This window comes from Mustelus asterias, chromosome 29 (genome assembly GCF_964213995.1).
Source record: "Mustelus asterias chromosome 29, sMusAst1.hap1.1, whole genome shotgun sequence".
In the NCBI taxonomy this organism is placed as follows: domain Eukaryota; kingdom Metazoa; phylum Chordata; class Chondrichthyes; order Carcharhiniformes; family Triakidae; genus Mustelus; species Mustelus asterias.
In genome coordinates this window covers 574128-590098 of record NC_135829.1, presented here as the reverse complement: position 1 = coordinate 590098, position 15971 = coordinate 574128, and the positions used below count along the sequence as shown (strand labels likewise).

The following is a 15971-nucleotide window of genomic DNA, read 5'->3' as shown; positions in this document are numbered from 1 at the left end:
GCACTCGGAGTGCTGTAAACTTCAAACTTTAGAGATTGAGAATTGGAGTGTGGGATTAGGCTGGATAATACTTTCTCGGCTACCCCAGATATGATGGGTCAAATGGTCTCTTGTGCTGTAGATTTTCTATGTTTCTGAGATCAAGCTCAGTCCCGAGGAATTGAACTGCTACTGTTTGACTTTGATTTGTGTTAAATATTTGTTTTTGTTTGTAGTTTTGGAGTTTGTGTTCACTGCTGACTTTGAGAGTTTGTAACGGAAAGTGACCCCTTATTTTTAAACTGTGCTCCCTAGTTTTAATATTCTCCATGACAAAACTCATCCTTCCAGCATCTGAGTTTCCATACCCTTCGGAATAAGTCCAAAAGACATAGGAGCAGAAGTAGGCCATTCAGCCCATTGAGTCTGTTCCGCCATTCAATGAGATCATGATTGATCTGATGTGATAATTCTCAACTTCACTTTGCAGCTTTATCCCCATAACCCTTGATTCCCTTACTAATTAAAAATCTCTCTATCGCAATCTTAAACATACTTAATGACCCAGCCTCTGAAATGTTTCAATATGATCACTTCTTCTGAATCAGATGAGTATCGGGCCAACCTGCTCAACTTTTCATTATAAGATAGTTGTTTCATCCCAGAATTCAGCCTCGTGAACCTTGCCTGAATTGCTTCCACTGCATGTCCCTCCTTACCTAACGCTGTGTACTGGGTTTGGTCTCACCAGTGCGCTGTAAAGCTGTAACAAGTCTTCCTTACTTTTATACTCCATTCCCCTTGCAATAAAGGCCAAGATTCAACTTGCCTTCCTAATTCTTGCTGTACTTGCATGCTAACTTTTTGTGATTCATTTACAGGGACACCTGGATCCCTCAGTAAGGTGGTATTCTGCGGTATCCTTCCATTTAAACAATAATTATTTGTCACATTGCACACACTCCCATTTTCCCACATTATAACTCCATCTGACAATGTTTTGCCCACTCACCTTGAGATATTCCATTCTCTCAGAATGTATCCAAGGTGATTCTTAGCTCTTGAGGATTAACTTTTGTTCTTTTTCTTTCTCAGCCTGGGAACTTTTAATCTCAGAACTTAATATTTCGTAGAGATGATTTTTTTTCCCCCAGAAATTCTTCCTGTCGCGCAAACTAGGGGAATCCTGTAGTCTTGTTTTAACTTGAATTCCTACTGAATTCCGTCTTTTCAAACCAAGCAGGTGTTCCCACCAGCATTCTTGTGTGGTGAACCACAACATTTTGCTGCTTTCACTCTTCCAGATCCTGGCAGACTAACATGACTCCATGTTTCAGGGATCTCTCAGGCTTTGAGAGAGCAAGGATTTCTATCTCCATGTAACATGAAACACATTGGTCTTGTATCTGTATAAGAATGTTGATCAGCTATCCTTGAGACTCCAACTCTTTTATCCCGGAAGTAAGACAGTTTAAAGCACAAGTATTTACAACCTGACATTCTCAACACAGCCAGAGCTGAGTGGATGATCCATCTCAGCTCCCTCCAGAGGTCCCCAACATCTCAGATGGCAGTCTTCAGCCAATTCGATTCACTCTAAGTGGTATCAAGAAATGGCTGAAAGCACTGGATGTTGCAAAGGTTATTGGCCCTGGTAACATTCAGGCAATAGTACTGAAAACTCGTGCCCCAGACTAACTGCCCTGTAGCCAAACTGTTCCAATATAGCTACAACACTGTCACCTACCTGGCAAAGTGGAAAATTGCCCAGGTATGTCCAGTCTATAAAAAGCAAAACACTCCAACTTGGCCAATTACTACCCCAATGATCTACTCGCCATTATCAGCAGTGATTGAAGATGTCGTTACAGTGGTAGCAAGAAGTCACTCGCATTCTGATGCTCAGTTTGAGTTCTGCCAGGGCCACTTATATACTGGCATCATAAAGTCTTTGTCCAAACATGGTCAAAAGAGTAAGAGTGTGCCCTGGAAATCACAGCAGCATTTGACGGAGTGCGGTATCAAGGAGCATTAGCATTATTCAAGTCAATGGAAATCGGGGGGTGACTCTCCACTGGTTGGAGTCTTACCGAGCACAAAAGCAAGTGTTTTGGTTGTTGCAGATCAATCTTAGCCCCAGGACATCAGTGTAGGAGTTCCTCAGGGTAGTGTCTTAGGCCCAAACATATGAATTCGGCACAGTAGTAGGCCACCTGGCCCCTTGAGCTTGCTCTGCCATTCAGGAAGAACATGGCTGACCTGATTGAAACATCAACCCACCTTCCTGCCTATCTTTGATAACCTTTCAACGCCTTATTAATCAATAATCTATCTAGCACTGCCTTAAAAATATTCAGACTCTACTTCCACTGCTTTGTAAGGAAGAGTTCCAGAGACTCGTGATCCTCAGAGAGAAAAATTCTCCTAATCTCTGCCTTAAATGAGCAACCCCTTATTTTCAAACACTTCAGATTCTTCAACAAGAGGAAACATCCTCTCCACATCTATCCTGTCAGTACCCCCCAAGATCTTAAAGGTTTTGATCAAGTTATCTCTTACTCTTCTAAAGTGATAAGTGAATGTAAAACTTGTACTGTATAAGTGCCAGGCCATGACCATCTCCAATAAGAGACAATCTAACAATCTTCCCTCGTAATTCAATGGGATTACAATCATTGAATCCTCAGCTGTCAATATCCTGAGGGTTACCATTGGCCAGAAACTGAACTAGACTCACCAAATAAATAGTGTAGCTACAAGAGCAGGTCAGAGGGTGGGAATTCTGCACCGAGTAACTCACTTCCTGATTCCCCAAAGCCTGTCCACCATCTACAAAGTACAAGTCAGGAGTGTGATGGAATACTCTCCACTTGCCTGGATGGGTGCAGCTCCAACAACACTCGCAAAGCTTGACACCATCCAGGACAAAGCAGCCCACTTGACTGATACCCTATCCACCACCTTCAAAATTCACTCCCTGCATTACCGACGCACAGTGGCAGCCATGTGTACCATCTACAAGATGCACTGCAGCAAGGCACCAAGGCCTCTTTGAAAGCATTTCCCAAACCAGCGTTCCCTACCACTGCGAAGGACAACGGCAGCAGACGTATGTGAACACCACCACCTGGAGGTTCCCCACAAAGCCACACATCATCCTGACTTAGAAATATATTGCTGTTCCTTCACTGTCGCAGAGTCACTGTCACTATCTTGTCCTTCCTATAAGTACCACATGGACCAACAGTTCAGAAAGGCAGCTCACCACTACTTATGGGCAATTATGGATGGACAATAAATGATGGCTTTGTTAGCATTGTCCACGTCCCATGAACGAATAAAAAAATCCTTTTCTGGTACTTTGGAGAGTATCAGTCTTTGCACAATTAACACACAGATTTCTGTCATTGTCTCCAAGCAAAAACACCTTAAATCATCTTCCAGATAAAACAGTCTGGGCTCCCTTTAGTCCCTAACAATCAAACCACCCAGGATTGCTGTCAGGCAGATTTAAGAACAGTTTACCTGAACTGCATTGTTTTTACCTTGAGTTAAAGTCACACTCTCAAAACATAATCTTCTCAACCTTATATTTGTAACATCAGTTTTGAGAAGCTGAGATTGTAAAGGGGCGGGTTATGTCATTTGATTTAAAGAAAATTCGAAGTAGTTAATGACAGAGAGTAATCTTGTGACTGTTTCTGTTTTAATCCAGGCCATTCTGGCTGTCCCCCCGTCAGATTATGGTAATCCCTGTTGGACCAAGATGTGAGGAGTACGGTCGGATGGTGAGCAGGGCCGTACATGGTACTGAATGGTTGAGCTTAACTTTATTTGAACCATAGAACATTACAGCACAGAAACAGGCTTTTTGGCCCTTCTTGGCTGTGCCGAACCATTTTTCTGCCTAGTCCCACTGACCTGGACCATATCCTTCCACACCCCTCTCATCCATGTACCAGTCCAAGTTTTTCTTAAATGTTAAAAGTGGCATTCACCACTTCATCTGGCAGCTCATTCCACACTCCCACCACTCTCTGTGTGAAGAAGCCCCCCCTAATATTCCCTTTAAACTTTTCCCCCTTCACACTTAATCCATGTCCTCTAGTTTTTTTCTCCCCTAGCCTCAGTGGAAAAAGCCTGCTTGCATTCGCTCTATCTGTACCCATCACAATTTTATACACCTCTATCAAATCTCACCTCATTTTTCTACGCTCCAGGGAATAAAGTCCTAACCTATTCAACCTTTCTCTGTAACTCAGTTTCTCAAGTCCCGGCAACATCCTTGTAAACCTTCTCTGCACTCTTTCAACCATATTAATATCCTTCCTGTAATTAGGTGACCAAAACTGCACACAATACTCTAACTTCGGCCTCACCAATGTCTTATACAACCTCACCATAACATTCCAACTCTTGTACTCAATATTTTGATTTATAAAGGCCAATGTACCAAAAGCACTCTCTACGACCCTATCTATCTGTGACGCCACTTTCAGGGAATTATATATCTGTATTCCCAGATCCCTCTGTTCTACTGCACTATCTCGTCCTTGAAGCGATCTTTAAGCATATTTCTTTTAGGTTTGCCAAGAATTCGTTGAAGCTGGTTTCATGGCTGATGTGGACCTGGATCCTGGCTGTTTGCTGAATAAGAAAATCCAGAATTCCCAACTTGCTCAGTACAATTTCATCTTAGGTAATGTCTGATGCTCCCGTTCTACTCTTAAAATCTAATTTCGTCCAGTTTGGAAAGTGCTCACTCCCTCTGCATGGTCCTTAGTCTGTTGGGTCCAGTTACCAAAGATCCCTATAACAATCAGTTATATATGTTTATTGTGGAATGTGAAGAGACAGATTACTCAGCCAAAACTGGCATGGTAAGTGATATAGCTTTGATTCTGACATCCTGATACAAATATAGCTGTGATCCCTTACTGTTCTTTTTAATACAGGTTTATGTTTATTCTAGAAAATGTATTTTAATTGGAATTTAAATGGAAAGATGGTCTTCTTTTAGATCACGGTTCACTCCTCCCTGCATGCTTGCAACTTTCAATACTTGCAATAAACTCAGGAGGTGTCGCAGTGTCAGTATATCCTTAAATAGTCCTGTGTGCTCCGAGTCTAACACTGGTGTTAACATGGAATGGAGTGACGCAGGATGAGATTCCCCACTGCAGTAAGTTTCAATTCTCAGCTGTGCAGCGAGGTGTCAGAACTGATGGACAGAGGGTGTCTGCAGTATGGAGATGTCAGGGCTGCTGGACAGAGGGTGTCTCCAGTATGGAGATGTCAGGGCTGCTGGACAGAGGGTGTCTCCAGCATGGAGATGTCAGGGCTGCTGGACAGTGGGTGTCTCCAGTATGGAGATGTCAGGGCTGCTGGACAGAGGGTGTCTCCAGTATGGAGATGTCAGGGCTGCTGGACAGAGGGTGTCTCCAGCATGGAGATGTCAGGGCTGCTGGACAGAGAGTGTCTCCAGCGTGGAGGTGTCAAGTCTGATGGACAGAGGGTGTCCCCAGCATGGAGATGTCAGGGCTGCTGGACAGAGGGTGTCCCCAGCATGGAGGTGTCAGTCTGGGAGGGAAAAGGTCTTCCAACAGCCTATTGTTACGAAACTCCATCTAGCCAAAGGACAGCACTGCCATATCCTCAACAACAGGAGTCAACCCTGAAGGTACTATCATGGATATAAATTTGAGCAGTGTTAGTCGAGGTCCCTGACAACTCCTGGTACAAGTGGACATATGAAATAAGAATCAACTAGAATATTTGGATGTTATTTTCATTTACTGCAAAAATGGTGGCCCGGTGTCCCTCAACCACTTGCAATACCTGCACTCTGTCTTGGTTTGTTTAAATGTCTGCTGCAAGAATTTTGTTGCACCCTTACTTAGCTACACTGGAAATTGAGTCAATTTTTGTGAAACCTCTTTGCCTATAGTAGCCGGAGAGAGGGAGAAAGTGAATCATTCGGTAAATGTCCGTACAAGAGATAACAAGGTTCATGGTGAGCTTTCTGTGGCAGCAACTATAGAGAAAATGAAGAGGCTGCAGCAACTGCGTAAAGTAAGGGCCGAAGAGGAATTTTAATTTCCCACCCTGTTTGCTGGATGGATGAATAAACTGTGAAAAATATAGAGCAGAATTGTTGAAAAACCCAGAAACCATTAGGAGCTTTTTAGAATAAACCACTCATTAATTGAAGCTGGAATGTTATTGTTCTGACTTGGAAAGCATTCTGTAACGGAGATGTGAAGCTTGGCTAATCAGATTCTGGAATTTGTCTGTTATTAAATTAAACTGAGATATTTAATTTCTGACTGTCTAACAAACAAAAGACATGGATCAGTATCACAACTGCTGCTCACTGCATGTTTCAATACATGGAGGAAATGAAGGTAAATTTGATCCAATAAAGAGCTTTGTATTGAATAAAATATTGCCTGATTTTGTGCAGCTCCCTGGTTTCCTGACTTTATTTCATATGTGTGTCTTCCTCTGAGATGTTCAGCGTGTCACTCGTTTTGGTCCTGAGGTATATGGATCACAAGATTCAGGTTCATTCCCATATCTGATGGTGCAGCTAATGTTTATGTGATGTAAGCTTGAATGTTGGTTCTGAAAGCTGTGGCTCTCCCTTTAGTTCCTTTACATCACTGAACCCTGGAGTGCATGATGATTCAGTTCCATCCCCCTCTAACTCAATTTTTTCATTCACCAGATGCTGTACCTACATAGGAAGCACAGCTTTGAACTTGCCATTATTCATCTTTCTGTGTGACTGGCATTAATTGGGGCTAAACTCAGTCACTATATTGTGGCGATATTAAAAGGGGGAGGCGACTATATGGAGTGCCTGTTGTTCAGCGTGCACACACCCTCACATCCTCTTGTGGAAAATCTCAGAAGAATTTGTATTGGATTTCTATGAAAAAAGATCTAATCTTTCACGCAGACTTTTGAATTCATGTATCTCGCTTGTGAGCTGTTCTATTCCTAATCTTTGACAGGCTGAAGAGAGATTTTCTCAGTTATTTGAAATCCATAACTCGGTGCAAACTAACATTCATAGTCATAGTGATTTTCAGGGTCTGATTTAGGCTTTACTTTTGTTTAGAAGGGAGCAGGGAGAGGAGGAAGTAATAGACAGGATCTTTGGAGGGGAATTATCTCCGGGTTGACATTTATGATGAAAGTTTGTGACCAGATGTGACCATGATGCTGGCTCATAAGTTTCAATGCTTTATCTGTTTGACCATCAGGAGCATTCTGAGCACAAGTCTAAACGTAGACTTAGGTCATCCTGTGCTTCAGTTTTCTGGGTTAGGTTGGTAATGTATGGTGACCTGTGGAAATTAATATCCACATTGTCATTGCACGCAGAAATCCACCTTGGTCATCGCACTATTTCCACCAATATCTGGCAACCTGCTGACAAATTCTGTGACACTTGTAAAGCTTGTATATTGTCTTTTGCGCAAAATTAGTAATTGTATAGGAGGTGCTCCTGGACGAAGTTGACCATGAAAGGAAGCTTATGTTTTGGACGTGGCAGACTAAGCTAACAGATGAGCAAATGTTGCAGGGGTCAGAGCTGTGGGGTGGGTCAGGGGCAGAGTCTGGTCCAAAGTCTGCTTCAGTGTACCAGCCCAACTGATGATCCCACCTGAAACATTAGCTGTGTTTTGTCTCCAATCTGGGAATACAAATATTTTATTGAATGGCCCCAGGAATTCCAATTTTAAAACTACTGCCCAGTACTCTGAGTCTTGCATTCAAATCGGACCAGTCAGTTTAACTCGGGTGATGTGAAAGCTTTTAGAAATGTTACCCTGGGGCAAAACTATAAGTTAGCTGGACAAGTGTGGAATAATTTAAAAAAGGCAAAGTGGATTTGTTCAATAACAATTGTGCTTATTTATTTATTAGTGTCACAAGTAGGCTTACATTAACACTTCAATGAAGCTACTGTGAAAATTCCCTCGTCGCCACAGTCCGGCACCTGTTCGGGTACATGGAGGGAGAATTTAGCTTGGTCAATGCACCTAACCGCATGTCTTTTGGACTGTGGGAGGAAACCAGAGCATCCGGAGGAAACCCACGCAGACGTAGGGAGACTCTGCACAGATTGTGACCCAAGCCGGAATCGAACCCGGGTCCCTGGCGCTGTGAGGCAGCAGTGCTAACCAACATGCCGCCCCTTGAAGGCGAATTAATGATGTAACAGGGTTGAGGAGGTTAACGTGGTTGATGTTATGTACATGGGCTTTCCAAAGGCATTTGGTAAAATTCCAGTTCAGAGACTTGTCAGCATGTTTGAAGCCCACGGAATAAACGGGACAATAACAGCATGGATATGAAGTCAGCTGAGTAATCTGACTCAGATGAATGACGAACAGTGTATATCTTGAATCAAGTATGATATGAATACGATGGGGTTTCCCAGGGATTGATATTTATCCCAGAGCTTTTTTTTGATGCGTGACAAAGACTTGAATGTATTGTACAGGGTGCAGTTTTGAAATTTGCTCATGACAGCTTGGAAGTGGTGTGAACTGGGGGATGGGGTAGTGACCAATTTCAGAGAATGTAGTTGGGCTGGTGGATTGGGCAGACACATGGCTGATTAAATTTAATGCCGAGAAATGTGAAACAATACATTTTAATAAGAATAAAAGCCAAATCACCTTGAACTGTCTAGTGCTTTTGCCATAACGAAACGTACCAAAGTGCTTCAGAGGAACATTATATACAATATATGATACTAAGCCACATTAAGAGATTTTGGGTTTAGGGGGCAGCACAGTGGTTGTGACTGAAGTTCAATTCAGGCCTCGGGTGACTCTGAAGTTTGCACATTCTCCCCGTGTCTGCGTGGGTTTCCTCCGAGTGCTCCTGTTTCCTCCCACAGGCCAAAGATGTGCGGGTTCGGTTGATTGGCCATGCTAAATTGCCCCCTAGTGTCCCAAGATGTGAAGGTTAGGGGGATTAGCAGAGTAAATACAGGAGGTTATGGGGATAGGGGCTGGGTGAGATTGTTGTTGGTGTAGGCGCGATGGGCTGAATGGCCTCCTTCTGCACTATAGGGATTCTACGATTCTAAGGTGAGTCTTAAAGGAGAAAAGCAAATCAGAAAGCTCCAGGGAGGGTAAGGGCCCCAACTAAAGGTATAGCAACCAACGTTGGAACAATTGAGGATGTTTGAGTAGCTAGAATTAATAGATGATGCAATTCTAAAGGGGGTTGAGAGCAGAGAAAGCTGGTGATATGTACACACATTGTGGCAGGAAGGTTGAGGAAGTCATTAAAAGGTATACAGAATGCTATGTTTTATACAGAGAGACACAGAGTACAAGAGCAGGAAAGTTATGGAGAATTTTTCTAAGACACAAGTTTGACCTCAAATGGAATATTGCCTTCAATCTGATGACCACAGTTAAAGGATGCGAAAGCTTTAAAAATGGTGTGGGAAAGATTTACAGGAATGGTTCCAGGGACTTTTCCCTAGATCATTTGGAGACGTTGGGGTTGTTATCTTTAGAGAAGAGAAGGTTGGAGGAGATTTGAGAGAGGTTTTCAAAATAATGAGGAGCCTGAACAGAGCCAATCGAAAGAAGGAGGGGTATTGCTGGAGGCACTAAAAGTGAAAACTTTGCAACATGAGTTTGACACCATCGTAGTGGGCCAGATCTCAAACAATGACGAGACAGAGTACAGGAATGAGACAGAGAATCTAGTGAACTGGTGCGGCAACAATAATCTCTCCCTCAATGTCAACAAAACAAAGGAGATTGTCATTGACTTCAGGACTTTAAACTAGAGATTGGGGGGGAAGGGAAAGTCAGGGAACCAAGAGGTGAAGGAATCAGTGGGAAGCGTAGCTGCTTAGGATTACAAAAAATCACGAAAAGACAGCACTCAGGAGAGGTTACGATAGTCCCCATCTCACAAAATATGACACAGTGTCTGGAAAGGCTCAGTAGACCAAGGTCCACCACACTACGAAAACAAAAAGGGACGGTCAATAGGGAATTAAAGGTGCTATATTTAAATGCCCGCAGTGTCCGGAACAAGATAGATGAGCTTGTGGCCCAGATTGTGACTGGCAGGTATGATGTGGTAGGCATCACAGAGACGTGGTTGCAGGGGGTTCAGGACTGGCAGTTAAACATCCAGGGATTCACAACCTATCGAAAAGACAGAGGGGTGGGTAGAGGGGGCGGGGTTGCCTTGTTAATTAGAAATGAAATTAAATCAATAGCACTAAACGACATAGGGTCAGACGATGTGGAGTCTGTGTGGGTAGAGTTGAGGAACCACAAAGGCAAAAAAACCATAATGGGAGTTATGTACAGGCCTCCTGACAGTGGTCAGGACCAGGGGCACAAAATGCACCACGAAATAGAAAGGGCATGTCAGAAAGGCAAGGTCACAGTGATCATGGGGGATTTCAATATGCAGGTGGACTGGGTAAATAATGTTGCCAGTGGACCCAAAGAAAGGGAATTCATTGAATGTTTACAGGATGGCTTTTTGGAACAGCTTGTGATGGAGCCCACGAGGGAACAGGCTATTCTGGACTTAGTGTTATGTAATGAGCCAGACGTGATAAAAGATCTTAAAGTAAGGGAACACTTAGGAAGCAGTGATCATAATATGGTAGAATTCAGTCTGCAATTTGAAAGAAGGAAGGCAGAATCAGATGTGAAGGTTCTACAGTTAAATAAAGGTAATTACAGGCGCATGAGGGAGGAACTGACAAAAATCGACTGGAAGCAGAGCCTAATGGGAAAGACAGTAGAACAGCAATGGCAGGAGTTTCTGGGAATAATTGAGGACACAGTGCAGAGGTTCATCCCAAACAAAAGAAAGGTTATCAGAGGGGGGATTAGGCAGCCATGGCTGACAAAGGAAGTCAGGGAATGCATCAAGGCAAAAGAGAGAGCCTATAATGTGGCAAAGAGTAGTGGGAAGTCAGAAGATTGGGAAGGCTATAAAAACAAACAGAGGATAACAAAGAGAGAAATAAGGAAGGAGAGGATCAAATATGAAGGTAGGCTAGCCAGTAACATTAGGAATGATAGTAAAAGTTTCTTTAAATACATTAAAAACAAACGGGAGGCAAAAGTAGACATTGGGCCGCTCCAAAATGACGCTGGTAATCTAGTGATGGGAGACAAGGAAATAGCTGAGGAACTTAATAAGTACTTTGCGTCAGTCTTCACAGTAGAAGACATGAGTAATATCCCAACAATTCAGGAAAGTCAGGGGGCAGAGTTGAATATGGTTGCCATCACAAAGGAGAAAGTGCTAGAGAAACTAAAAGGTCTGAAAATTGATAAATCTCCGGGCCCAGATGGGCTACATCCTAGAGTTCTAAAGGAGATAGCTGAAGAAATAGTGGAGGCGTTATGATCTTTCAAAAGTCACTGGAGTCAGGGAAAGTCCCAGAGGATTGGAAAATCGCTGTTGTAACCCCACTGTTCAAGAAGGGAACAAGAAAAAAGATGGAAAATTATAGGCCAATTAGCCTAACCTCAGTTGTTGGCAAAATTCTAGAATCCATCGTTAAGGATGAGATTTCTAAATTCTTGGAAGTGCAGGGTCGGATTAAGACAAGTCAGCATGGATTTAGTAAGGGGAGGTCGTGCCTGACAAACCTGTTAGAGTTCTTTGAAGAGATAACAAATAGGTTAGACCAAGGAGAGCCAATGGATGTTATCTATCTTGACTTCCAAAAGGCCTTTGACAAGGTGCCTCACGGGAGACTGCTGAGTAAAATAAGGGCCCATGGTATTCGAGGCAAGGTACTAACATGGATTGACGATTGGCTGTCAGACAGAAGGCAGAGAGTTGGGATAAAAGGTTCTTTCTCAGAATGGCAACCGGTGACAAGTGGTGTCCCGCAGGGTTCAGTGTTGGGGCCACAGCTGTTCTCTTTATATATTAACGATCTAGATGACGGGACTGGGAGCATTCTGGCCAAGTTTGCCGATGATACAAAGATAGGTGGAGGGGCAGGTAGTATTGAGGAGGTGGGGAGGCTGCAGAAAGATTTAGACAGTTTAGGAGAGTGGTCCAAGAAGTGGCTGATGAAATTCAACGTGGGCAAGTGCGAGGTCGTACACTTTGGAAAAAAGAATAGAGGCATGGACTATTTTCTAAACGGTGACAAAATTCATAATGCTAAAGTGCAAAGGGACTTGGGAGTCCTAGTCCAGGATTCTCTAAAGGTAAACTTGCAGGTTGAGTCCGTAATTAAGAAAGCAAATGTAATGTTGTCATTTATCTCAAGAGGCTTGGAATACAAAAGCAGGGATGTACTTCTGAGGCTTTATAAAGCACTGGTTAGGCCCCATTTGGAGTACTGTGAGCAATTTTGGGCCCCACACCTCAGGAAGGACATACTGGCACTGGAGCGGGTCCAGCGGAGATTCACACGGATGATCCCAGGAATGGTAGGCCTGACATACGATGAACGTCTGAGGATCGTGGGATTATATTCATTGGAGTTTAGGAGGTTGAGGGGAGATCTGATAGAAACTTACAAGATAATGAACGGCTTAGATAGGATGGACGTAGGGAAGTTGTTTCCATTAACAGGGGAGACTAGGACGCGGGGGCACAGCCTTAGAATAAAAGGGAGTCACTTTAGAACAGAGATGAGGAGAAATTTCTTCAGCCAGAGAGTGGTGGGTCTGTGGAATTCATTGCCACAGAGGGCTGTGGAGGCCGAGACGTTGAGCGTCTTCAAGACAGAAATTGATAAATTCTTGATTTCTCGAGGAATTAAGGGCTATGGGGAGAGAGCGGGTAAATGGAGTTGAAATCAACCATGATTGAATGGTGGAGTGGACTCGATGGGCCGAATGGCCTTACTTCCGCTCCTATGTCTTATGGTCTTATGGTCTTATAGGAAGCGTAGTGGAGAAAATGCCCCTGTCTACCTCAATGGGGACAAAGTAGAAATGGTTGAAAGCTTCAAGTTTTTAGGTGTCCAGATCACCAACAACCTGTCCTGGTCCCTCCATGCCGACACGATAGTTAGGAAAGCCCACCAACGCCTCTACTTTCTCAGAAGACTAAGGAGATTTGGCACGTCAGCTATGACTTTCACCAACTTTTACAGATGCACCATAGAAAGCATTCTTTCTGGTTGTGTCACAGCTTGGGTACGGCTTCTGCTCTGTCCAAGACCACAAGAAACTACAAAAAGATTGTGAATGTAGCCCAATTCATCATACAAACCAGCCTCCCACCTACTGACTCTGTCTATGCTTTCTGCTGCCTTGGCAAAGCAGCCAGCATAATTAAGAACCCCACGCACCCCGGACATTCTCTTTTCCACATTCTTCCATCGGGATCTTATGGAGACTTATAAGATAATGCGGGGGCTGGATAGGGTGGAGGCGGAGAGATTCTTTCCACTTAGTAAGGAAGTTAAAACTAGAGGACACAGCCTCAAAATAAAGGGGGGTCGGTTTAAGACAGAGTTGAGGAGGAACTTCTTCTCCCAGAGGGTGGTGAATCTCTGGAATTCTCTGCCCACTGAGGTGGTGGAGGCTACCTCGCTGAATATGTTTAAAGCGCGGATGGATGGATTCCTGATCGGTAAGGGAATTAAGGGTTATGGGGATCAGGCGGGTAAGTGGTACTGATCCACGTCAGATCAGCCATGATCTTATTGAATGGCGGGGCAGGCTCGAGGGGCTAGATGGCCTACTCCTGCTCCTATTTCTTATGTTCTTACGAAAAAGATACAAAAGTCTGAGGTCATGTACCAACCGACTCGAGAACAGCTTCTTCCCTGCTGCTGTCAGACTTTTGAATGGACCTACCTTGCATTAAGTTGATCTTTCGCTGCACCCTAACTATGACTGTAACACTACTTTCTGCATTCACTCATTTCCTTCTCTATGAAGCGGCACGGTAGCACAGTGGTTAGCACTGCTGCTTCACAGCTCCAGGGACCTGGGTTCGATTCCCGGCTTGGGTCACTGTGTGGAGTTTGCACATTCTCCTCGTGTCTGCGTGGGTTTCCTCCGGGTGCTCCGGTTTCCTCCCACAGTCCGAAGATGTGCGGGTTAGGTTGATTGGCCATGCTAAAATTGCCCCTTAGTGTCCAGGGATGTGTGGATTAGCGGGTAAAATATGTAGGGATATGGGGGTAGGGCCTGGGTGGGATTGTGGTCGGTGCAGACTCGATGGACCGAATGGCCTCTTTCTGTACTGTCGGGATTCTATGATTCTATTCTATGATTCGAATAGTATGCTTTGTCTGCATGCAAGAAACAATACTTTTCACGGTTTGTTCATACATGTGACAATAATAAATCAAATCAAAATGATGTCAGCATGTGGTGGGAATATTATGTCATAATGTATGGAGGAGATACATTGCAATTTGAGATGGAAAAGACCCAATTCCAAGTCAGAAAGATGACAAGGTGTAGTTGAGGGAAGATGGTGGTGATGAAAGGAAATGTGAAAACCAACCTGTTTTCTGTGTCCCATTAGTTTGAAGCTGATGGGGAGCCCCACAAGGCTGTGTTCTCAGCCCCCTACTATACTCCTTATACATCTACGACTATGTGGCCAAATTCCCCTCCAATTCAATTTTCAAGTTTGCTGAGGACACCACCGTAGTGGGTTGGATCTCAAACAGAGTACAGGAATAAGATAAAGAATCTGCTGAACTGGTGCAGCAACAATAATCTCTCAATGTCAACAAAACGAAGGAGATTGTCATCGACTTCAGGAAGCGTAAAGGAGAACATGCCCCTGTCTACATCAATGGGGACGAAGTAGAAAGGATCGAGAGCTTCAAGTTTTTAGGTGTCCAGATCACCAACAACCTGTCCTGGTCCCCCCATGCCAACACTATAGTTAAGAAAGCCCACCAACACTTCTACTTTCTCAGAAGACTAAGGAAATTTGGCATGTCAGCTACAACTCTCACCAACTTTTACAGGTGCACCATAGAAAGCATTCTTTCTGGTTGTATCACAGCTTGGTATGGCTCGTGCTCTGCCCAAGACCGCAAGGAACTACAAAAGGTCGTGAATGTAGCCCAATCCATCACGCAAACCAGCCTCCCATCCATTGAGTCTGACTACACTTTCCGCTGCCTCGGCAAAGCAGCCAGCATAATTAAGGACCCCATGCACCCCGAACATTCTCTCTTCCACATTCTTCCTTCAGGAAAAAGATACCAAAGTCTGAGGTCATGTACCAACTGACTCAAGAACAGCTTCTTCCCTGCTGCTGTCAGACCTTTGAATGGAGTTACCTTGCATTAAGTTGATCTTTCTCTACACCCTAGCTATGACTGTAATACTACATTCTGCACTCTCTCGTTTCCTTCTCTATGACCGATATGTTTTGCCGATAAAATGCGCAAGAAACAATACTTTTCACTATGTTAATACATGTGACAATAAATCAAATCAAAAGATGGAAGAAACTATTAGCTCTCGGTCTTTTGGCTAAGATCAAGCGTTAGATCAAGTCCAAGGTGGGGTGCTTATCCTGTCAGCTTGGATCTTGTTTGTCTTCTTGTGGGGACCTTGAATTGGATTGGAACTTGACTGTAGTTTTTGGAGCAAGCACAGAATGGATTGGGACTTGCCTGGTCCACTCTGATCATTGGCTTTGTAACTTTAAGGATGGAGTAAACAATTTCTTAAAAAGGCGAGATGGAGCAAGCACAGTCCCTGTCAGTGCTTCACTGAGGTAAATGTATCGAGGCACGTAATGCCAGCATTAAAGGCATCTGATATTGGACAGTGGCTGGGCTGGCTGAACATTAAATGACCCTTGACAAAACTGGATCTCTGACCACCCCAGAAAGAAACTGTTCTCCTCGATGGAAGGGCTGAGAACTAAGGGTCACTGATTTAAGGTGATTGGCAAAAAAAAGGTATTGTGGGGAAGACAACATTTTGATTCAGTGACTGATGAGAATCTGAATGCACTGCCTAAGTGTG

The 15971-nt window shown here is 43.8% G+C and overlaps 1 protein-coding gene across 1 annotated transcript in view; it reads left to right on the top strand.

Annotated features, from left to right (window-relative positions):
* LOC144480433 (threonine--tRNA ligase 1, cytoplasmic-like) overlaps positions 1-6441 on the top strand; it is a 38090-nt gene extending 31649 nt beyond the window's left edge. Inside the window, exons 17-19 of the mRNA XM_078199853.1 lie at positions 3695-3767; positions 4564-4678; positions 5927-6441. Of these exons, the coding sequence (XP_078055979.1) occupies positions 3695-3767; positions 4564-4678; positions 5927-6075 (337 nt within the window). The 3' untranslated portion in view covers positions 6076-6441. The remainder of the gene's footprint in view (positions 1-3694; positions 3768-4563; positions 4679-5926) is intronic.
* The last annotated feature ends 9530 nt before the right edge of the window (positions 6442-15971 follow it).